Here is a 24536-nt window from a genome sequence, read left to right as displayed (position 1 = left end):
GCACACAGCTTTTATAGTCCACCATGGAAAGTTCCAGATGCCTTCCAGTCACTGTGCTGGCTATCTGCTCTGCGTCAGGCTGTGCCAGTGTTATGACTACGCCAGTTCAGTCATACTCCAAAACAAGCAGGCTGTATTATTACAATGTGACTGTCAAATGCCTGGAGAATACAGTATTGTTCTATTTACAGATCCCCTAGCAACAGATGTTCTGAGGGTGCAACATATCTTTCTTTAATAGGACAGTGTTATTTGAGTAGGAAGAATTAACAGCTATGAAACGCTTTGTGCATTTCTTGAATGAGTTTACACATTGCACATTTCTAAAGTATTATCATTGATTGATTGAGAAGACCGGGTGAAGTGTAATTATTATTATTATTTTTTTAAACAAGTGCAACAGAAAACTATATCAGTACAGTTCTGTATGGGAAAGTGTTAGAATGCAAAACTGCAATGGAACAGCTAACTGTGTTGTTAATGAGCATCTGTATTTGATGTCGTGTTTTGTCAGTGCTGATGAGCCAACAAAAGTGGTTTGTAATACTTTTCTCTGTGTGGTGTCTAATGTACTTTTCTTCATGTGTTTCTGAATCTTGGCTTGTGTCAGTTCTAAATTTAGTAACATCAGACATCCCTCCTGCATTCTTCATGTCCTATTTACAGAAGTGACAGAGTAATCTACACCTCCTGACAGGAGTTCAGCACTGCTCAGAATCTCAGTAAAGCCCTTGTCATCAAATAGGTGTATTAGAATAGCCTTACTTTAAATACTGAACAAGAAAATTAAAAAAAAAAAAATTGCAAGAAGCAATTACATGGAATAAATCATCATAAATCAAAGTGGATAAAAAGAGCTCAGAAAACACTGTACACGGATTGGTAGAAAAACCCTGGTTCAGTAATTGAACCAGAAATGTATAATCTGTAAACCTAACAGACAAAATGTAACACTGCACAACATAGAACAACAACCTTGTTAGCCGAAGGAATGGTTCTGGGAAGCAGTATAACATTAAAGTTGAACTGGTTTCACTTTTAAGGCGGTGCCATCTGATTCAGCATGTTGCAGCAACCAACCAATCGTAATTATAGAATATAGTTTAATGCCCTTTATGTATTATGCATTATGCATTATCATGTATCATCAGGAACAAACGTGTTGATAACTTTTGCCGTGCTTGAAGTGCATGCTACTGTTCTGAGCATTTTGGTCTTATAGAGTACGAGCAGTATCATTTTCCGCTATCAAATACTAATGCTGGTAAAATAAGATATTGTTGATCTAAAGATGGCCTTGTCATGGCACAAGTAAATGCCATATTTACGTTAACATTTAGTAACATGATTGCCATGCTGTGTAACCAATTTTCTCCTATGTTGGTTGATACTCGTTGAGTAGGTAGCGAGTTATATCTAGTATATGTGAACAGTAGGCACACAGGCTCATTTTTGACATCATTCACGTAATACTAAAAATCGGAAACAACTTAGCAGGCAGTAAGCTAATCTTTAAAATAAAATAAAAAAGGAAGTTACTTACAAGATTACAAGGTCTGTGTTCTTATGGTTGCTTGATTTCCAAGCAGCTCTCAGATTATCGTAGTTAGTGTTTGCAGAGGCAAAACCAGGAAGGAGAAAAACTGGATGACCAGTCATAGTTTACAGTCAGAATTTTAGGATGTGAATAAGGGGAAAGAGAGAGCTTCCTCATGTTCATGTTGGTAGAAAAATCGAAGAGATTTATCACTGATATCACTGATTTGTACTGCACGTATATTTCCAGCTGTGTATACCTGTTCTTGATTTTCTTTATCACACATGAATAGCTGGCAGAAGTTGGACTTCCTTCAACTCCATTATATACTCCAAGTCAATGGGTGGCAGCAATGCGCAATTTACCAAGAATAAACCTCACTAAAGAAGAAGAGCCAGCACTAATTTTTCCCATCATCCATTGGCGCTTAAGGTCCGCCCCTTTCACAGTCAGGGAACATTGACGAACAAAATGATTCCTCCAGTGCAGGTGTCGCCACTCATTAAGGTACGTTTTTGCAAGAAATTGAATGACACATTTTTAACATGTTTTAAAAATGTGTCTTCGTTACTCTGTCAGTGCATTGCAGGTGTTTTTACTCGACGGTATTACACATGGACACGGTACAATTCAGTTGACATTGAAATAGGGTCTCGCAGACGTTAGCAAGTTATGTTGCACACAGTTACCACTTTGCTGCTAACTTCTCTGCATCACGGTCATAAACGAGTTCAGAGTTTATGGTTGTATCCGTGTAGGTAACGTTTATATTTTTATCAGTTCAACAACTAAGTTTGCTACATTTAATTTAACCTTTGCTTGGCCAGACAGCTACCCAGCTTGCAAGCTCATTGTACCATTGAAGGTCAGCGCCGCTGCCATGTACCTAGCTAGCTAAATGGCTAAAAGACTTGGGTCTGCAGTTTTGGAAATCGGCTGCTAAATTGAATTTAATACTGTGACCAGGTCTTTCGCATTCAAAACAGCTATGTTCTAGACAACCAGGCTGGATAATGCACAATAATTTGTCAAGCCAGCTAGCTGGCTGCTTACCCAGAGCTATCCAGAATGATTAACTAGCCAGGTGATACTGGCAAGATAACTAATCGGTGATTGCCAGCTAAACTTTCGCTTGGCTTCGAGCATTGGTCACGGGCACAGTATTATTTTGCAGCTTGCTGTTGTAGCTTTCCCAGTTAGTTAGACGCGACCAGACGGCAGGTTTTCATGTGTCATACTGAGCCTAAGGTCTCATTTGTTCTCTTAATTTTGCCCAAAGGTGCAGTGAACATGAAAGTGTGCGTGCTGTCAGGCTAAAGTGCAGGTTGCAGTTGTAGGCAAGGAGGTTGGCTAACATAAGGGGCCTGTAGTGTCCACGCGTAGATTTCTATCGAGGTCACTGTAAAGACATATATAAAATGAAGTAAATTGTAAATCTTTGTTAATTAGCTAAAAAAAAACTACTCGAATGCTAAATCTTGGTTAATTAGCAAAAAATTTGTAATCCTGGAAGGCTTCATACGTTGACACCTTTCTGACTCATTCATGTCTATTTACAGACGGCAAGATGGTCAGCCTTGGTTATTGGTGTGATCTATGGCAAAAATAGATATGGTAAGTTGCAAGTAGCAATTAGATCTGGCTTTCTAAACAATGCCTCAGAATTACTCACTGTCAAGTGGTAATTATATTTATATTATATTATTGTCAGTTAAGACACTCTTATCCAGAGCAATTTGCATGGATTACAATTTTTACATGCTACCCATTCATACAGCTAGATCTGTGGTGAGGCAGTTCTGGACTAAGCGCCTTGCCCAAGGGTACAGCAGCATTGCCTCAGTGGGGAATCAAACCAGGAACCTTTTGGTTACAAGCCCTGTTCTTTACCACTATGCTACACTGCCGCCTGTTTAAGAAAGAATTTGCTTTCAGTCTGAGTTTATGGATGGCAGAATTTCTTTCACCTGGCTTTACAAGATGAAGCAAATTTCTCCTCATGGTTGTACTGTTCAATTCCGTTGTCAAGTTGGTGCCTGTACAGGATGGAATCAAAATTAACCCTTGAATCCTGGTAAACTAGTTTAATCTGTTTTAATTTACTGTAGTGTAGATAATGTTTGTATGTTTAATTCAGGATCATTGCTCTCCTACCAGGATATACATTTGACTTAAGCAAGCTAAAGGGTCACTGTTCACATACAGATTTTTTTTTTTTAATATATGAGACATATTTGGTAGTTTTCATATTGGTAGAATCTTGCTGCATTTGCTGTGAGCCAACAAAATGACAGTATATAAAGCAGAAAACAAGCTGTATGAAAATCAAATCACAGAATGCTTCTATTTTCATATTAATATTTACCCTTATGAGGCTTAGCAGTACTTGAAAATGTGCTGTTATGAAAATATCAGGCAGATTGTCAATTACAGTACAGAACATTTACGCTGTTCAGCATGTAGATCTTAAATAGTGACAACTGGCATGAGTTCACTGGATTTGTTGACTTTGCATGGAGGTTAGCGATCTCAAGCTGAAGTTTTCTTCCTAATGGTCTCCAGACCAGCTGAAGCCCATAGCTGAAGAGGAGAGGAGGATTGAGGCTGAGGAGAAGAAGGTCCGGGAGGAGCAGGAACGCATAGCCAAACAGCTGGCAGAAGGTTAATCCTTTAATATTGACACACATACTTAAAAATGTTACAGAAAAATGTCTAGAATAGAGATTGTCGAATAAGTCATACATATGTATGTGTATATATATATATATAATATATATAAATAAAAAACAGCCTGTAGGATAGAATATAATTGCTTTCTGTACCTGTAATTGTTTTCACTGACACTTTACATTAAGGTCCCATTAATTTTATGAGTCAGAGTAAATAAGGCACTCCTTACCCTTATAAATGCATTAAAACACTAATTTGCTTGTCTTGCATTGACTATCAAATTTTTTTTGCAAAGGCTAAGTGATGTCAATTTTGGGACAGTCATTACAACAAATGTTAATGTTTTCATATATTGATTAATGGAACTTCAACATAAGATGCTGCAATGTGTTTTACTCCAATAGAAATGGGTACAATAACTGACAAAAATAAAATGTACGGGAACTCAATCCACACCTTCATTTTTAAAATAACATCTTGTAAAGTGACAATCATTACGTGCCAAAATGTCAGTACGGTGTTGTCTGTCACAGTATTTTGAACCTACTGTCTTCTGCTGTCTACTTTTTAAGCTTGAGATAATCACTGTGTTTGTCAAATATATCTAAATTATCTGATTTTGTACATTTGCTGGGAGTCCTAGCAACCAATCCAAGAATTTGAGTAGAGGCCTCTCTGTAAAGGTCAAAGTGTGCATGTGGGGGCGAGTCTTTCTGTGTACTGTTTGACCTTAAATGCTGGGTGTCTCATTTTGTGTTTGGATAAGTGTTTGAAAACATTCATGTTCCGTGGCTTATGTTTTAAGAGGGCTGTAGAAAATGTTTTGCGCATTTTAGTGCAGTGAAATTACTTTTCTTAACGCATCAAAGCATAATTTTGCTATCTAATCCACATATCATTGTTTTACAGCCAATGAAGACACCATTCTGAAATAAAGAAGCACTTGGAAGTTCATTTTTTGTGTTTAAATAAAGATAACATTTAAGTGTTCCCTCTTGTGTAATTGTCTGTTTATGATATTTCTTTGAAGATCAGGCCAATTTCCAGAATATAGTCCACAATTTAGTGCTGGGTGGTATATCGACTTTTTAAGGTATATCAATATATTTTCAAACGAGATATAGGATGAGACAATACCCTTTATATCGATATAGTTTGATGTTGTGAAACATAACCCGTTTCTTCCGTAAAGCTGTGCCAGTGTTTCCATCTCTCCATGCAACCCCGCCCCCGTTCTCCCTCTGCGTATGCACACAAACCCAGCCCCACTCGCTCACAAGTTCTCCTGGAACATGGAGGTAGACTAGGGCTGCTCGATTATGGCAGAAATCATAATCACGATTATTTTGGTCAATATTGAGATCACAATTATTTAACATGAATACGCATTGACTTTGGAAACATCATGCATTTATTGAACTTTTAACCCTTTCGCACGTAACTTATTTTGTAGCGCACGTGTTACATTACATGGTTCGTTATGTTTTCATTATCGATATTAAGCCTCTCAGTTTTCAGTTAGCATTTGCTATATTTTTTAATGTTAAATCGCTGTTTCCTCAAAGCTAAAATTAGCTGGAATTTTTCTGATCTAGTGTTTTAATCGCACCAGTTTTAGCATACGCACTAAATGGCTAATCACACTGGTGTGACCGTACGCATGAAAGAGTAAAAAAAACTTGTCTTTTTAACAGTGGATTTTCTTGAACTTTATAATTCAGCTGAAAAATAAAAAGTAAAAAAAAGAGAAATAATACATACACACAAACACACACACACTTAGTAGAAATTACTGAGATATATATATCGTGTATCGCCATTCAGCCTAAAAATACTGAGATATGATTTTTGGTCCATATCGCCCAGCCCTAGTCCACATGTAGAATATCCTTTCTACACAGATTCTAAAAATCCTTTTTTAAAGGTACTGTATTTCCTTAGCATTAAAACTAAACAATACATAATGTATTAAATGTTTTATTTGTATTTATGTTAAGATGTCCAATGTGGAATGAAAGTAGGTATGAAATCAGTTTGTTTTGTCTGAGAGACCCAGGTGAGCCGTGTTGTCCTTTGAATAAATAAACTTGAACTGAGCCGTAAATGCCCCGGCATGTATACCATCCATCTTCCCTGTCCTTCAGCGCTGTTGGCACGGAGCTTACAGGGGAGATGGAGGTGGCGTAATCCTTTCTAGGTTTAGCGTAAATCCCAGGATTCAGGTCAGGGGACGATATAAGAAAGTGCTGAGTGAACATTACTGCCTGTGCCACTCGGTCCTCCAGATCAGCTTGATACTGTACCTGTTATGTCTGGTTGAAGCAGGTTTCGAGGTATGCTCCTTTTTAAGATGGATAAAAATGCATTGGGTCTTGAAGGGGAGTTATGGGGAGAGGAGGCCCTCCACTTTTCTGTGGAGTGGAAAATGTAGTGTCTTCACATACATGAATGCTAAATCAAGAATGTTTTCAACTGGCAGGACAGATGTAATATTTTAAAATGGCACCCAGCTTGCCCTGTAATTATCCCTGTGCTACTGATCTGTTGTTGCATAATAATCTTCAGTTTTACATTGAGGACAACTTGTCCAAGACTAACAAGTATGTTATTACAATGTGTAACAGCTTAAATAGTTTAACTACATTAGTCCACTCTGGGAAAGACTTGAACAACACAAATGTTGAAACATCAAGAGCTAAATATACAAAATTGGTCTGCTGTCTAAATCAGCCTTCTCAGATTCAATATGAACATACAGCTGTTGATGGGTAGAATATGCGAAGAGTTTGTGTAGGCTAAGGGGTTTTGGATGCATCAACAGTCTTTATTACCTTCCGCTACCTGTGGTGGAAAACCAAACAGAGCCTTCCAAACAATATATAAACAAATATATTTTACATTCATACGTTAATAGTGAACCCTAAGTGACAATATTTTAAATTCCCTTTTATTAAGAATCCTCTTATTGTTTATACTTACAGTAGCATTACAATGACAAACTTGAACATTTTAGTGAAACATCTTTGCCCACTAACTTTTTTTGTACATACCACAAACAGGAAAAATATCTCTAGCTATCAGTTTTTTAGTCATTACATAAGTGAAAATTGTGTTTGTTGACATATGAGATTCATACAAATATATTTATTTGTGTCACGTCATTTTACACAAAACATACAGGTAAAGCCTTACAACATTGACTATCAACAAAAAAAGCTATATATTTTTGCATGTTACATTTTTCAAAAGCAAATAAAGGGAATTTCAATTTTGTGGCTACTGTTAATTTAAATGTATAATGTAAGTATCTGAAATGTGTTTTCCAAGGACAGTCAGTTTCTTGTTTTCAATAGTCATTAACAAGCAAACAATATTTCAAGTGGAATATAAAATAAAAAAAAAAACAGCTACAGAAAATTTCTAATTGAGACAGTTTCCAAAATTAAAAAGCAGCAACCTCAATGATAACATGCAAAAATGATTTTCCCTTAGCCATATAGTGTTATTTTGTGTTTGCCTTAAGTGAACTATGGACAGCATACAAAGAACATTTAATGGTTTTTGTGTTTAATGCTTTGGTTGTGCTGGTTGCCAGCAGAGGAATAAATGCATTCTATCAACCTTTTATAATACGCTTATACTATTTAAGATATTTACATGTGGAGTATATTTACAGTAAATGTGTATTCAAAAATTTAAATATCCCCCCTGCATTTATTATTGAATACATTCAAGTCTAAGCGGATTTGTTTTTTTCCACACACTTAGATCCACGTATCCAGAAAATAGAAAGAAAAAAAACTTTCCAGAGACCACGTGGTCTCCCTGAATTCACATCTTTGAGTAATTACAAAAAACAGCTGCAAAGTTCAGGATCACTGTCACTTAAAGTATACTCATGAATCACCAGATGTATCAAGGCAACCAGCTTTAATGTTCTCTCCAGCAGTGGTTCTGTAATTATTCCCATTGGTGAATACTGAAGATTATAAGAATATAATATGATATAAATTTTCAGAACTAAAGAGCATGCTCATATTTTTGATCACCTTAGTCATCTTTCATTGACAGACATCTGCTTTAACAAATGTTCCTCAGACACAATCTTTGATTTAGCAACCTTATTAGACTGATATCACAGTAGATTGCAGATAGGTTTGACAGCCAGCACTGTAGTTTGTGACCAATGTCATGCATTTGCAAAATTGAGTTTTTCGAATATGTTGACCATCCAGTCTAACACTGAACATTCATGCATTTTCAGTTCCACAAGGAACTTGTACCAGGTGCTCGCAATTTGCTGTGGAAAAAAACACCTGCATGGCACATTGTAACGCTTGCCCAAATGCAATTCTTCAGATAGTTTCAACAGTTACTGTAAGCCACTTCGAGAGGGATAGATCTTTGAAAACAATCCAGAAAGCAAACTCCTTTGTACTGCCTCCCTGCCAGGCATTCATGTGCATGCACACTCAGACAGTCTATCTCACAATGCTTGATTCCCTAATCAATTACTTAGTATTTCCATTGCTACCAATAGCCTTTCTTACATGGGGAAAACACAGTAAATACAATTGCAATTCAAAGTGCAAGAACTAGTTTTTTCTCCACTATCTGAAAAAACAAAACTCTAATGTAAATGATTCATGACTGGAAGGAGAGAGGACCACAGTAAGTCACGGTGATTATATTATGAAAAAGTAGTCAAATGAACTCCTAAAATGAATAGCAAAATGGATATCAATTTAGTGTTTTACAAAATTCTAAATATACAGGCTAAAAAGCAACAAAATATCCCACAGGATTCAGATTATACCAAGAGTTAATGCAGAGGAACCCACTTCAACTCATCATGGTTTTAAAATAGCAACTATAAATGCATGTATTTATCGCAATAAACTGTGTTCTTACAATATGTACACCAAAGGGATTGCAAGATTATTTCACTCCTTGCATCATCAAACAAGATATCCGTAATGCAGCATTCTATGTATAAAAATGTGTATTGTGTGACTTTTTACATTTGGTTTGAAGCCAGCTGGCAATGGTTATAAGCAAAGCTCCTGGAAAACTCCTTGTAAAATACACACTCTACTCATCTATTCACAATCATAACATGCAGGATTTCCCCATTTGCCCCACCAGTCACAGAATTCAACACAACTGTGATTGACGGGACAGAAACAATGAAGGCCAAAGCCATCAACTGATAAGACTTTAACAAGGGTCGAAATTAGACTGTGACAAAAAGAAAAAAGGAATGACTGCCCTCTGGTAAAAGAAGGGAACTAAGTCTCAGTCAGCAACAACGGTGCCAATGTAAGTATGTGGGTGACCGGCGCTATTCCGGGGTGTGTCTGGGTGGCTTGACACAAGCCCCCAGACAGCACGTCGAAGTCCCTCCCATGCTTTTCTTCCTCAGGATTCTGTGGTTTGCGGGGTGAGGCTGCTCTCTCCCCTGTGCAAATAGACTGAGTGGCTGTGTCGTATCCTGGCACATCCCTCCCTCCCTGACGATCCCAGACCTTTAGCAGATCGAGCAAGTCTTGGAACCCCCTCCGCCTCCGCTTGGGTTGTTGACAGGTTCTACGTAGCAAGACAGACAAGCATATGAAGGACGTCCCTTTTGAGAGGGTGCCTATCAAGTCATCCTGGACAAGGAGTTGATGACTGAACAGAGATGGACATTCCAAGCCAGATCAAGGACCTTGAGGTGCTTATATGAAATGAGGTATTCAAATCAAACATTCAGCAGTTTAGAAAAGCTAAGGAAGGACTCAGTGGGTACAAGGTGGTGAACAAAGGTAGACAAAGAGGAAATGCAAACAAAATCAGTGTGTGTGTGTGTGTGTGTGGAATACACTGAGCGGTGAGGGTGGACATGGCCGTGTTAAACTCTTACCCTTTTTGACCGGTGCGGCCTCCTCTTTTGCCTTCTTCTGTTCCTCTAAAACTTTCAGCGTTGCCTCATACTCATCCTGCTTTGCCTTCCACTCCTTCCTGTTGTTTTGGATGCCATCATACATAGGCTGGATTTCTGGATGGAACCGGGAGAACTCCTGGAAGAAAGGGGATGTAAGCGGGTGATCAGGATGAGCTCTGTGATGAAGACCAGACACATGTGGCTTTCACCCAGATGAGTCACACTCTGCTCCAATGGTTTTAATCAAATAAAACACTCAAATGATCATAAGCTTTATGGTCTTTATGGTCCATATGGTTTGACAGGATTTGTGAATACCATTTTTCCTAGAGATAGCCCTACTTCAATCCATTTTGTGTGACCCTAAGGATAACAGGTGGTCCAGCAATCCTCTTTTCAATAGATGGTCTAATGACAGTTAATATGTAGTATTACAATTGTTGTAGTGTTACTGTTGTTTCAAGGCATTACTTATGTAATGGTGAATCAGTGAGAATTTCATTATTACACAGCGCAGTATTTAAGATAGCACTACACATGATAAAACAACTAAAAAGGTGCTCTCATTATATAGGTTCTATATACAGAACAGAGATCAATGATTTTTGTGTGGAGCAAAGTCAGTCTTGCTCTATACATCAACCTATGTTTACTTAAATTATTGTAACTTTTATTATAAATGCAAATTATTTAAGGCACAATTGCTAAAACAGTATCTGACAATTTGAAAAATGGCAGTACACAACCCTGGAGACAGGCCATGAGAGGGACATTGCCATCACAGTCAATAACTGCTGCAAAATGCAGCTGTATTATGACCATTATGAGTCTTGTACTTGTACACAACCCCAACAGTACCTTGTAGACAAAGGTGCAGACAAAATCGATGAAACCACACTGAAGCTTTGGCAGCTCTGCTGACTTGTTACGGTCCATCATGGGCTGTGGAAAGCAAAGAGGATCGAGGCAGAGTGCTTTATTCATATACATGTTCACGAGCAATCAAATTTTCACACATGCACTCTGCTGCTTTCTCAAACACATGCAAAACTCCGCTCCCCTTACACACAGACACCCCTACCTCTTATCACACTTACTTTCTTATATACACACACCTGTACATTACCTGCCTCTCTCTCTCACACATGCACACAGCCACACATAGGCTAAACGACACTCACAATGGGTTGCTGTTCGAGAACTGTCCTCTCCAGGTCACCTTGCTCATAAAACTCTGCCGCCACAGAAAGCGCCACCTGGTAGGAAACGGAAAGACATACAGGTTTTAGAACACCATTGGCAGCACTGGAACTTGACGAAAGTCTGATTCTGAGTGTCGCTCCTCACCTTGCTCTGTACCTCCCAGGGTTTGGTGATGGCAGACAAGTCACACGCTGTCATCATCATCGCCCTAAGGGTACAAAATAAAAAACAACAAAAACAAAGAATGTGATTTCTGTTTTCTGATACAGACTGTGCTTTTTTCACGAAAACATGTTACTCAAAATTAGTATGGTCTCTACATGTTCATTGCATTTCCACTACAGTAATGGTGTTGAATTTTTTTTTTCTTTTGCAGAAACCTGCACTCACATGACAATCTCTTTCCTTGTTGTCTCCAAGGACATGAAGTCCGTCCACTTCTTCTTATCCTCATAGGTTTCTGATAGGTCAACTATTTTCTGAAACATTGTCCTCTTTCTATAAAAAGGTGAAAAAAAAACAGATGCATGAATCTAGAAATGATCATGATGATGACTGCAGAATTGTTTACTACTTGGCCATAAAAGTTCTCTTTTTCTTCAAAGAGAGGGAATAATATGTTAAAGTCAATACTGTTTATTGACTGTTCTAACTAGCACAGCAATATTGTACATGACAAGTGCTAACTGTAATACATTCAGACTGGAAGATAAAATGTGACCTTTTCACCTGGAAAAAATGGCTTGAAAATGTATTCTAAATTACCACTTCAGATATGTATTTACTATTGTACATTTTATTTACTTATTAGTATTTACTATCGAATTCATTCAGCAATTCCTCTGTGACTGGCACTGTGTTGCAAATAATTGTATCATAGGACAAAATGATGAACAAATGTAAAATGTTAATTCTGTTCTTCAAATGAGGAAAAATCACATCGTATCAAAAAATTAAATTATCCAATGTTAAGAACACACATGATGGAAAGTATGACTCTAGCTCAACAAAAATATTTTCTGAATAGTGTTTCAAACGTCGTGACAACAATCTCAGGACTTGAAAAAAAGAGTTTTTTACTTACAGAAATGTTCATTACAATGAGCACGTCTTTCTTAATTTTCACATTTAGAAAGACATTTCAAGGAATTACACCATAATCCTGAGGTGGCCTTTGACTGTTGCATAAGCACTATGTCACCATAATGGTTTAATGCAAGAGAGGTTATGCCAATGGTGGAAATAAAGATATGAATACAGAAAGGACCCAATAACCATGCTTTTCAAGATAGCATTGCTTTATGCCATTAGTTTTTTGAAGGCACAATTACAAAAGATTGTTGTTTACCTTCTAGAGTAGGAAGATCCAACCAAACACAGTCCATAAATGGTAGGCCATAATTAGGCTGATTATGAGTCATGCCTCTCAAAGCTTGAGGGATTATCATGCTGCCTGATACACTGCATCACAATAGTAAATTCATCAACTGATATCACTCACTTGAAGTACAGTGCCAGATCTGTTGCGATGATTGCAATATCAATGAGGTGAATGACATGTTCCATCTGTCTTCTGTTGAGGTTTTGGAAGATATTCAATGACTGGGCGGGAAAGAGAACATCTTTTAATTGAATAGTAACCTTTGCTTATTTGTAAACAAAGCCTAATTTTAAGGAAGCAAAAAACATCCATTTCATCTGTTAAAAACAGAACAAAACTGACCTCCTGTGAGAGCAAAAACTTGCCGAATTCTAAATGATGCCTTTCAAGAATGGATGATCCATGAAGCTTGGCGAGAGGATTTGCCGATCTGCCCATGAACACAAACAAACAAAAAAAAAACACTGCAATGGCAGGTCATGCAATATTTCCTTTTTAAATTTATCTACAAGCACCTATTACTTGCACTATCATAACCTTTACATGCATGTCAAATATTTTGTAAATAGATTGAGCTGAGATCCACATACTTACATTTTTAAATTAAATGATCAAAGCGCTTATTGTCAGTTCTGCATTGGTTGAGGCTGTCCTATTGTGACTCCTTTCAATAGATTTGCCTGTCCAAAGTCCTTATTTACAAGTATGGATTAACAGAAAGTCCTTTGAAGGACTACTCATTTAGAAAAATATCTGGGATCACATAATATTTTAATTACAGGTACTGAGATTTGAATTAGCATTCACAACTTCATTTAACAACCATTGAATGTGCACCACCATTCCATGAAGTACTTGGAGTACGTATCTACATTCTCAGGACAAGTCCCAAGGAAGTGGTGGATTACATACCCCTACTGCACCATCATTCTTCTGACACAGTGGGCACAATTACCTTGCAGATAACTTTCAAACAGTTTTATTCATTCCTTATTGGATTTTGGCATGTCTAGTGGATAACAATCCTTGCATGTGTCTCCCACTTATTAAAATTATCTTTCCACATCTGACCTTTTGTTTTTTCCTACTCCTTAATCTCCTTCTGTTGACCCCTCTATCTTTTAGCGAGTCTATACTATTAACCTTCTGCTACATAAGTACCCAGGAACAACTCCTCCACCTCTGTGTCCTCTCAACGTACTTCTGTTTTGAATCAATTCAACATTAACAAACAGACTGGCACAACTGACCATCCAGGGTTTGGTAATTTGCCATTTTCATTAAAATAGTTTTGTCTCCAGCAGCCTTATCTTAAATCTTAAACATGTTTTCCTCTTCAGGCTAATTCTGCTGCTTGTCTTTTTTTTCTTTTCCTCCTCTTTCATGCTATCCTGCTGCTAATATGTCAAACCCCTGTTTGACAGCTGATGATTTTTATCTCTGATTTCTGTGATTACATTTTCCACAGACTTGAAACATGCAAGCCTACTGCAAAAAATCTTGATCCACCCTTAAGATAAGGACTTTGTAAAATGACCAGATCATTTCTACTGTTTTCTTGAAATAGCAAGATCAGAGGCGTGAAGCTCTGTGCCAAGAAAAGGTTTGCCTGAGCCAAGAATGTCAGTGAAAAACCTAAAGATTCCAAAAGAAGAGAAAAAATTTCCAAGGCATACTCACTTCACCTGGTAGAGGTTATTAGTGCCCCTGTGGTCAATGTCATGCAGGAAACCCGCAGTAATCATTGCCATCACCTCCAGATCTGTGTAATACCGTTTCAGCTGCCCCGTCTGACTCAGAAAACACCAGTACTTTAATCAATGTCACTCCACACCTAAATCATTACTCAATCAGAGGAAATTTCAAATGCAAACAGTAGTAACAAAATAGGGATTGGGATTCACTAAAATTATTCAGGAAGTGAAGCATTTCTTCATTAACCATTACATGCAGAAAAGAGAAAAATACAGTATATAAGGTATCTCATTTGATTCAAAGTCAAAACCAACACATTTCCGTCAGACATTAATATTAGTTTTAACATAAAATACATGATAAATTGAAATCCTCAGAGCGTGAATTCTGCATACCGTTAACAATGTGAACATAGTTTGTCCAACATTGAAACCATGGCGCCAGTTGTGATAGGTTATTCTCCTGTAGCCTTTGCTGACTGAATACATGAACCGTACTAAAACCTGTTGAAGACAAGAAGGAAAGCGAATGAATATTACAATTTGGCTTGCAAAAAAATGTGTCCCTATACGGATATAAGACCGAGGGAAAATGTTTGATTGGACAAATTAAACTGTATATGTGTATGTTAGTTACATACAACTGTCAGAGGTTGGTTGTTAGCATGACTGATGTTTTTAATATTGCACAGTTTCTAATAATCAAACAATTGGAACATAATATATATTTGCATGCTCAGCAACATTATTTGCTTTCTAGACTGGCTTCAGTATTAATGAGTGACCTTGTATTGCCTATGTCTTGCCAATTCATTCACTAGTTAATGCTGGTGGTCAGCTCTGTCCATTTGAATACAGTTAGTCTGCATAATCATTGTCTCTGTTTTGCTTAGGTTGCAAGTACAATTACTACAATTGCTCATCAGATTGAAGGACAAACTGTGAATAAGAAACACCCCCTTACACAATATGCATTTCTATTACACTTATACAGGAAATTTACTGCATTGTACCTCTACATATCTATATCCATGGATCCACATATCTCACATATCCATGGAAAGGCATGTTGTCATTGTGCATTTATACATATCTGAATACACATATAAATTATATGTTAAAATTTTATAAAAATTACAATATAATTACATTTTTAAGGATTATATTTTGTGATATCTGTCAATATTGTGTTTATTAATTGCAAGAAGCATGTAATTGCTGTTTATGGTCATGTTTATGGTAACTTATTGAAGTATGTTTGTGTTAAATTATTCTACAGCTTGTGTTAGAGTATGTAATGGGACAACTAATGCTAACGCACTCTCTACTGCTCCTGCCCCTTCACAGAGAGCAGGCTGCCTGTCTCGTGGAATCTGTTATGGAAGGCCTGGGGACGGGACGGTTGCACATTATACATAGGCAATACACAATAATATAGGCAATAAGGAAAAGCTTTGCTGGTGACAGACATGTGAAAAGACCAGTGGGAAACAGATTGGGTTATTACCTCTTGTGGAACCTGGAACTTCTTCACCACGCCAACCTCATAGTACATCTGAATCCCACACTTCACTAGTTCCAACTCTGTGCAGTCGAAGTCCGAGAACCTGAATTCGTAGATCTCAAACTTTTTGGGGCCCGGTAGTTCTTTTTTCTGCAAAATGATACAAATTACATATAAACAGCATAACGATTTTCATTTTTCATTTTCTGTATTATTTTTACTTTTCCATGGATGCAATTAAAAGCTTTTGTAAGTGTAAAAAAATCTGTTATTAGGAAAAATGGCCCTGAAATCTAAATTGGCCCTGTCATAGTACTGATTCTATAGATTGATTCTGTAGATCCTTTCTTCTCCACTGCTGCTGTGCTGTACATAATGAGCTCTGTAGTAGAAATTTTGTATTCTTACCTCTACAGCAGACTACATTTATGCTTCTGTAATGACCTAGCATTAATTAAATATGGAACTGACCTTTACCATTCTTCTACGTTTTGATATTCAAACAGGAAGAAGCTTTTTTCAAATGAAAGATGCACAAATGCAGACATGGAGCACAATACCAGAATTTGTAAAAGTTCATCCTCTTCACAATCGTTTGGCTCCCTTCCCAAATATTCTCGTGTTTTCTACAAATGAAACAAGGCAAAAAACGTCACCATAACGACTCTTTGACATGTTGCACATCAGAAAGGATTTTCAAACAGCTGAGTGAGGAATAAAAGCAGATAGAGGCTGCATATTTGCTTGATGTTTCTGAACATTCACTCACCAGAATGTCCTGGATCTCATCGTCACGGCATCTAACATGGTACAGCACCATGTCCTGAGCAATATCTTTCCTGTTTTCCAGTTTGTTCATCTTGTCATAGGTGTCTGTGTTGAGTGCTGACCAGCCCAAGAATTGTGTAAGAGACTGGGAAAAGAAGTGATAAAGTAATTAAAAGATATTAGGTTGAACAGTTTTATAATTTTTGGAAAACAGGTCACAATGATGTATTGTTCTTTGATTAATAATTCAAGGAATGTGATATAGCACAGTGTATTAACTAAGCACTCCCTCCTTGTGTCTAGGTCAATGGGGACAAGGCTGTGCAGATCCTCTGTTTTTCAAAGTATCTGGATGGGCTCATCTCAATCTCTTGGCCTACTCTCAGCCCAGCCAGGTAAGATAAGGATCAGTGGATCCCTTCAGGTCCTATGAAGGCTTTGTCTCATAGCAACATAGTTGGAAAAATGTTCTGAGATTCTAGAACTGGGTTCAGTTTGAAAAACAGAAAAGTCAGAATAAGAACAACAAATGCTTCAAAGGTATGTAAGCCCCATATCTACATAAGGCACTGGTGTAAAAAGGGATTGCATGTAGCCTGGCCTAGAATAAAGTACTACCTCCATCAGTGTCTCATCCTGTTCATCAAATGGTTTGCCATCCTTCCTGTTGTAGAAGGTTGCCACACCCACAATCTCTTCCTTCTTGTTAACAATAGGCAAGGACAGTACATTTTTGATGGTCCATCCACTGCCATCCAGGGCTTCCGTCTACAGGAAGAATATTATGTGTCATCAAATTCATCAAATACATATGCCAGCTTCTAGAAAACCAGGATAGCAGACATCCATTCAATCTAACTGCAAAGCCCTTTGGTCTTCAGGTGAAAAATTACTTCTTTTTTCCCTTCTGCAGGAGCAGTTATTGCCCTTGAAATAAGTATCTTATTAAAATAAACTTGATTTATTATTCGTTTGTATTTAAATTCTAACTCTTTTTACCTGGAACTTGAACATTTCTTCTGCTGGTGCATTCATAATATTGCAGATCTGTAAAATCACAGTAATACACAATTTATCAGTAAAAATTAGAACACATGCCAAATTGCTACATCACAGCATTTGTTCTACTTTTATGAATATTTTAAAATCTGGAATTTTAGATCAGTGTTTATATACAAAAGTAATGATTTTGAACAAGATAAGATAAGATAGTTTTAGACATCACATCAAGATAATTCTCAATAAAGTCAATTGTTCAAGAAGGAAAAAAAAATCTCAGAGACCAGGAAAAATAAGGAAATCTGTAACTTCTGAGAAACTTACAAAACCACTCTCTGCAACATATGTGGGCAGCCCACTTGCCAATGCCCAGTGATCTGCAGTTGGATTTCTGAGAAAAAAGAATTGATAATAATAAAACTGTTAGTGATCTCATGAAAAAATGCTATGCGAATTTTGCAGGGTTCCAGGCAAACATGTACTATGCCTTGTGGTTTCTTCCTGACTACTATTACTCATAGCTTTAAAATTGCACTGTATCTAAGCACAATGCTGTAGACACAGACAACTGAAGGGAAATCTCTGACAGCAAAGAAAACGTACGGAATGACTTTGATGTCTTCTTTTCCATGCAGAATATAGTCAATGACTTTGTAGAAGATGATTTCCTGAAATGAAAAAAAAAAAAAGATGATACACCAAACTGGTTCCCATTTGCAACTTTAAAAAAACTGGCAAAGAGGAGTATTCAATTCTTTGTATTACAAAGTGCAAGAAGTGATCATAGATCATTCCTAGCAAATTCCTAGCATTCCAAGCAAATTGTGCAAAATCCTAGTGTCAATATATTACAAAATGCCCAAAAAGTGCAGTGCACAGCACAGATCTTGCCCTCAGTCACCCTCATTAAATGCATACAAAAACACTGTGACTGAGGGAAGCACACAAGGTTTTCACTCACCCTCCCGTCGGGCGTCACAGGTCCTGAGTACGGAGCCTGTTCCCCCATCAGAACTGGCCAGATGTCAAAGAACTCCTGCAGGGACACAAAAGAAATAGGAGTCATCACATAGACCATGGTGTCAGATGACTTAAAAACAGGATGTTTGCGGATTTACCTAGAAATATCCCGTAATATGTTGCATATCATTATATGGTTTACCTCAAATGCAACATATGGTATAACATATTTTTTGCCTGAAATTCAATATATGATATAATATTATACAATTTACTACAGATGCAACTGTATGTTTATTATATGTTAGTGATTTTCAGTACTTTTTTGCACAAATGTACCATGTGTTTGAGTAATAATATAGCGTCTTTTCTCTCTCTGTCTCTCTCTCTCTCTCTATCTCTCTCTCTCTCTCTCTCTCTCTCTATATATATATATATATATATATATATATATATATATATATGTATATGTATTGTAAAAGTGGTTTGAAATAAAGTGAGATAGGATCTGTTAGGATCACCAATTTGTGAAGATGTATTATGTCAAATGAAGAAATGATATAATTACATCCTGCAGTCACCTGCAGGAATTCAGACACACCTTTTCCTTGGTCATGTCCAGCAGGCCCACTGAGTACCTGTCACAGTTCAGGTAAGCTCTCACTGTGTACAAGGCCTTGTGGAACTGTCGCTCAATGTCTGTCAGCTCTTCAAACACTTTGTTAGCTGACCACAACAGAACCTGCGCAGGGGCAGAACAGAGAAAACAAGAGCATCACACCCAAGGCCCATGATGTTCAGCACCCAGCTTCAATTGAACAAAATTTGTTGTTTGTTCTTGTTGTTTAACTACAAATATAAGCAAGTATAAAATGTGTTAGCCCTAGCAAAACATTTGTGATTTCACTGTACATTACAGCTCAGGATGAGATGGTAACAGTAGGATGCTGATTAAATAACATTGTTGTGTCATTTTGCCATACCTTAGAACCTACCACATTGTGTGGATTGCTACATAGAAACAAACAGCTAGGTAACAATAACACTGAGCTGTAAAAGTGTTACCTTACTTAATTCCACCAACAGCGTAACTCTTCTAGCTCTATGACTCAGTATAACAGCTGGTGTGCTCACCTGTCCTCGCCGTGTCTCACAGTTGTGAAGGTAGCTCAGTTGATAAATCTTGAGGTTCAAAGAGGCAAAGCCCAGGTACTTTAAAAAAAGCTACAAGACAAAAGCAAGAACAGCAATGTTGGACAAGACCATAAAGGAGTAGCATGGCATTTTGGCATACTATTCAGGCATGCTTTAACAGCTATATCTGCACAGGTGCATAACACAGCAGTACAATGGCACAATGCACATGCAGTATGCTTCAATTGTCACACAGTCATGATGGGCAAAACTGCAAATTTACTTCAGCATGCAAAAATAAATAAATAATTGAACCTTTATCAATCCACAATAGACAATGTAAAACTATTCAATGTAATCAGCAAAATGCAGAAAGTGTGGATGCAATCTATGCTTCATGAAAAAAAGAATTAACAATGCATATGGCAAAGAGGGTAGACAATCTCGCCTTCTAGTATGTTTTAGCAGAGCATGTAAGTGTTCAAATCCAAAACAAAACTGGTAGAAAAAACATCACTGGGGTGAGAAATTGTTCTATTCAGTACTTTTCAACCCCCTTGTCTTCACCCATCAATGAGTTTGGTCATGACATTTCAGCAAAGCACTTGGATTTACAACATCTCTCTGGGGATGTTGTATCATGTTCATGACAAGGCTGTTGTATGTGCACACACATCAAGAAGATTTAATTTATGATTGTTAATTGCTCAAAAACACAAACAAACATAACATCAAACATCATTTATGTCAGGGGGCATATGCGATCAACTTTGCAAAAGTACTTGATTACCCACTATAATGAAATAATTTTCTATGTTAAATGTTCAGAAGTAATAACAACCTTACTATGACATCTGAATATTTCAGTACCCATCTGATATTAAAAATACTATCCCTGTGATGCAAATTTAAACCATGGCTTGGACTTTTTTATACCATACTGCAAAGTCAACATCACTTCATTCTCAAGTGCCAAGGAAAATAAAAATATATTTTTTTCTAGCTTAATATCCATCTTCTGACTCTTCTGACCAAATTTTTACATGACTGAAACCCAAAAATAAAATCTAAGGAAATATCCAAGAATAAGCCATAAAAGTGCTGTTCTAAATACATAGCTTGGTGGTGCTTCAAATTCATTCTTATTCATCCAAAAATGAATACTCCATGCCAGACTGCTTTTGTGACATCCGGCCAAAGATCAGTTTCTTTTTACTGATGTTCCCATACAAATTTCTGGCAGCACCCAGTGGCCTAGTACTTTTTCTGTAACAATCAAAGATTCCCATTACCCACATAATTGAATGTGAGTAATTAGACTTGAATCCTGAACCAAGAGCAGGATGTGGTGTCAGAGCAGTATTGCCAGAACAAAAAAAGTTTCCAGATTGGCCTCCAAAAGAATTTTGGACAGACATTGCTGTACGACTGTAAACAGAGGCGAACTGAGCTGATTAGTTTCTTTGCATTTGAGCAGTCTAGTATGATAAAATGCTTAAAAGCATGTTAGTGTCAATATTACTTTGTGAAATAAAAACAATCCTGTGAAGCTACCGCTAGGCTTCAGCAGAGATCTCCAGATGTGGTGACAGAAGAGGGCACCAGAGTGCTCTGGGTTAGGACTGACTAACTGTGGATGCAGTCATCCTCTGTACTCACGTCCTCATCTTCAGCTGTGAAGTGCGGGCCATTTGTCTTGTTCAGGGCCATGACAACAGCCACTATATCCTTGCCGTTCATAATGGGCGTGGCCAGGATGTTCTTGGTGGTGTACTCCGTCAGTTCATCGACAAACGAGCAGAAGTGGCTGCTCTGGGGAGACAAGTATAGAGAAAAAACACCAGAAGTGATTTGTGTGGGCAACTTGTTAACATTAGACAGGAGTTGCATCAGAAAGAAACTGTACTTTACTTAACAGAGAATGGGCTTCTCTGGACTTAAACACCTAGAAATACAGATCATCATATCACCAAAATCTAAGATCATTTAAATGAGAAAAAAATATTCACTATTAACACATTAGTAAACAGCATTTAGTCCAGTTGCACAATAATGTTGTGCACACTCATGTCGTAAATCAAATATGTAAAAAAGGGTGGATGCTGGGATGCGTAAATAGGAGGTTTATCAAAGATTATTTCTACAACATATGCGTATGCTCACATGGATACATATATGCATACCAAACACACACACACACACACACACACACACACACACACGCATGCGCACGCCCACACACACACACACACACACACACACGCACACATACTATATCAAGAATGATGCAACCAGCTTCTTTGTTTTACTTGAAAAACATGAATAGTTGCATTTCTAAATGAATCACTACAATGGGAAAAATAAGGTACCATCATTAATTAATTGATTGTTGGTATGTTTTTGAGAATATGCAGTACAGTTGTCACCCCTGTGGTTAGGACTCCAAAATTATTAGAAAGAAAAATCTCATGTAAGACTTTGTAATTATTTTACATTCAAATGCAAATTCTGGTCAGGACTCCCGACTGGAGTTTTGACCCATTTTACAATTTTGCTGACCCCATTGTAAATGTCAGGAGCTATAATCCCCAATACCTCAGGAGGGTCATGGGATATATATGTTAATGGGATTATGTCAAGAGGATTGCCATCACCTCCATATATTTATTAACATATATAGTTGATAACTACACCTGTGTCTGTATGTATGTGTATATATATATATATATATATATATGGAGAGAGAGAGAGAGAGAGAAAGTAATTCCTTTCCAAAGAAAGATGAAACTGTATTTGCCATATGTTTCAAAATAGTAGCTACGTTTTATATTAGTGACAGTGATCATTGTTAGTATTGGCAACACATCAAATGAAGTATATACAATGTATCATTGTAATGACACTTCTGTCCATGTATGTAGTTCGGATAGATGGGTTCCTGTTTTTGTTACACTCTGCTTCACCTTCCGTTGACATAAGTACATCTATTATCTATGTCAGGGCTCAGCGCTAATTGTCTTTCATCACTCAGCGAAGATAATAGGTTTGAGGAATGAGGAAATTCTTCAAAATATATCTAGTCCCAGGTAAAGGTCTTCGACCCCTAAATAACTGTAACATGAAGGAATTCACAACTTTTTGAAAGATGCATAACCACAGACAATTTTTTGACTAATTGACAGAGGCCTTACCTCTGCGACATCCTTGATATTGGCAGTTTTCTTGGTGTGGGCAACATGCCCTACAACCCCCATGTCAAGAGGAAAGACAATCTCGCAGTCTGGTGCCACCAGGCAGTCGTCCAGAACAGAGTCGTTGTTGACATTGAAGAGGCGTGTGGCGAGCTCAGCGATGCCGTTGCGCTGCCGGTACATGAAGAGGCTGCAGCGGTCAGCGTGGATCAGGAAGCTGATCCTCTTCAGAATCTTGAAGACCACCTTCTCCATGTTGATGCTCTCCTGCATGTCGCTGACTATCTCCCACAGGATCTCCGCTTCCTCCACCTGGATCAAATCCTTGAAATGCTGAAAGTCTATTGTGTTCTCCGGCTGGCCCATCATGGCCGCGATGGCCCCTGGTTTAAGCTGTTTGTCGAAATAAGTCTTGGCAAAACTTGGGTTTCCATCCAGGAACTTTTCTACGTCTTCCTTGGTGACACTCATCTTGGATGTAGGATCTTCTGACCCAGTCCCAGCTGACTATTGTAGGGATGGGTAAAGGTGTTGGTAGATTGATAGCAAAATAGCTCCCGGTTCACAGTTTATAATCCCAAAATGGAAGGAGGAAAGGTTAGTGGAGACCCAGCTGGGAAGAGAAACACCTGCAACAGCAGGGGCAACCTGACTCCAATCCAACTGTCATCAGCAAGGTTTTCTTAATAGTGTTGAAGGTGAACCAGGATCTGCTCATGCAAAACTGATCAGGTGATCTGTGCCAAAGCTGGTACCCAATCCTGTGCGCGCACCGACCTCTTCCCCCTCACGAACCTCCCACTTCATCTAGTGAAAAGAAGGAAACAAAAACGGGTTTGATTTCAAGAGAACTGACTCACTTCCAAAGGCTGTTTGTTAAAGATGTTCTGTTTGGTTTGTTCCCCTCAGTCTCCTCTCCTTGCTGCCTTCCCTTGTCTCACAAGCTCTTTATGTTCTTATGAAAAACACACTCCTCATGACTAAGCCCTATTTAGCCAGGCCACTAGCTGATTATCTCAGCACCCAAAATCTCCCCTCAGTCATTTTGTTACTCCTGCCACACGTGAAGCACCTGAGGGCCTCTCCAAGAGATCTACATCAGTATGGAGTAAATTAAGGCTTGCAAATGTGAGCATTACCATGGAGTTATGGCAGTGTTTTATAACATTTTAATCATGTTTGCTCAGTACAGTTCAGTGTATTCTTTTGGAGCACGTTATGCATCTACATTGTGTATGCCATTTTTGGTTATCAGTGCAGCAGTAAAGGAATAAAGGGGTTATTGACCTCACAGTTATGGCCTTTAGCACATGTAATGTACATATAATTTTTGGGCTTGAGCTTAGCTCTCCAACGACCCCCCTCCTGACTAAAGATACTGGTCTACAAAGAGCTGTAGGACCCTCTGATGAACAATACAGCTTAATCTGTACTTTTCTTTACAGGTTAGTGTCATCAGCACACAAAATAGTAAATACAGGTAAGATTTCCAGGCTAGGTCATTTATGTAAATACAAGAGAAGTGGTCCTAAAACGGACTCTTGAGGCACTCCACATAGATAGCTTGGCCCT

The 24536-nt window shown here is 37.9% G+C and overlaps 1 protein-coding gene across 1 annotated transcript; it reads right to left on the bottom strand.

The window, feature by feature from the left end:
- Positions 1-9734: 9734 nt before the first annotated feature.
- pde6b (phosphodiesterase 6B, cGMP-specific, rod, beta) lies at positions 9735-23435 on the bottom strand. Its single transcript, XM_036529086.1, has 22 exons — positions 22965-23435; positions 21433-21585; positions 19774-19863; positions 19241-19381; positions 18641-18715; positions 18283-18347; positions 18004-18070; positions 17680-17727; positions 17299-17448; positions 16682-16825; positions 16473-16538; positions 15916-16062; positions 14805-14912; positions 14395-14504; positions 13057-13144; positions 12835-12935; positions 11724-11831; positions 11478-11541; positions 11312-11386; positions 10989-11072; positions 10110-10266; positions 9735-9793 (listed from the first exon to the last, which is right to left on the bottom strand). The coding sequence occupies exons 1-22, from the start codon at positions 23433-23435 to the stop codon at positions 9735-9737; spliced, it is 2571 nt and encodes an 856-aa protein (XP_036384979.1).
- Positions 23436-24536: the final 1101 nt, after the last annotated feature.

This window comes from Megalops cyprinoides, chromosome 5 (genome assembly GCF_013368585.1).
Source record: "Megalops cyprinoides isolate fMegCyp1 chromosome 5, fMegCyp1.pri, whole genome shotgun sequence".
NCBI lineage: Eukaryota > Metazoa > Chordata > Actinopteri > Elopiformes > Megalopidae > Megalops > Megalops cyprinoides.
This window is presented reverse-complemented; position numbering and strand designations above follow the sequence as displayed.

Coding starts and splice junctions, on each gene's coding strand:
- pde6b (XM_036529086.1), bottom strand. CDS start 23,435: ATGAGTGTCACCAAGGAAGACGTAGAAAAGTTCCTGGATGGAAACCCA. Junction 19,382..19,773: donor GTGAGACACGGCGAGGACAG/GTGAGCACACCA, acceptor GCCCCTGCGCAG/GTTCTGTTGTGGTCAGCTAA. Junction 11,542..11,723: donor ACAAGGAAAGAGATTGTCAT/GTGAGTGCAGGT, acceptor TTGTACCCTTAG/GGCGATGATGATGACAGCGT.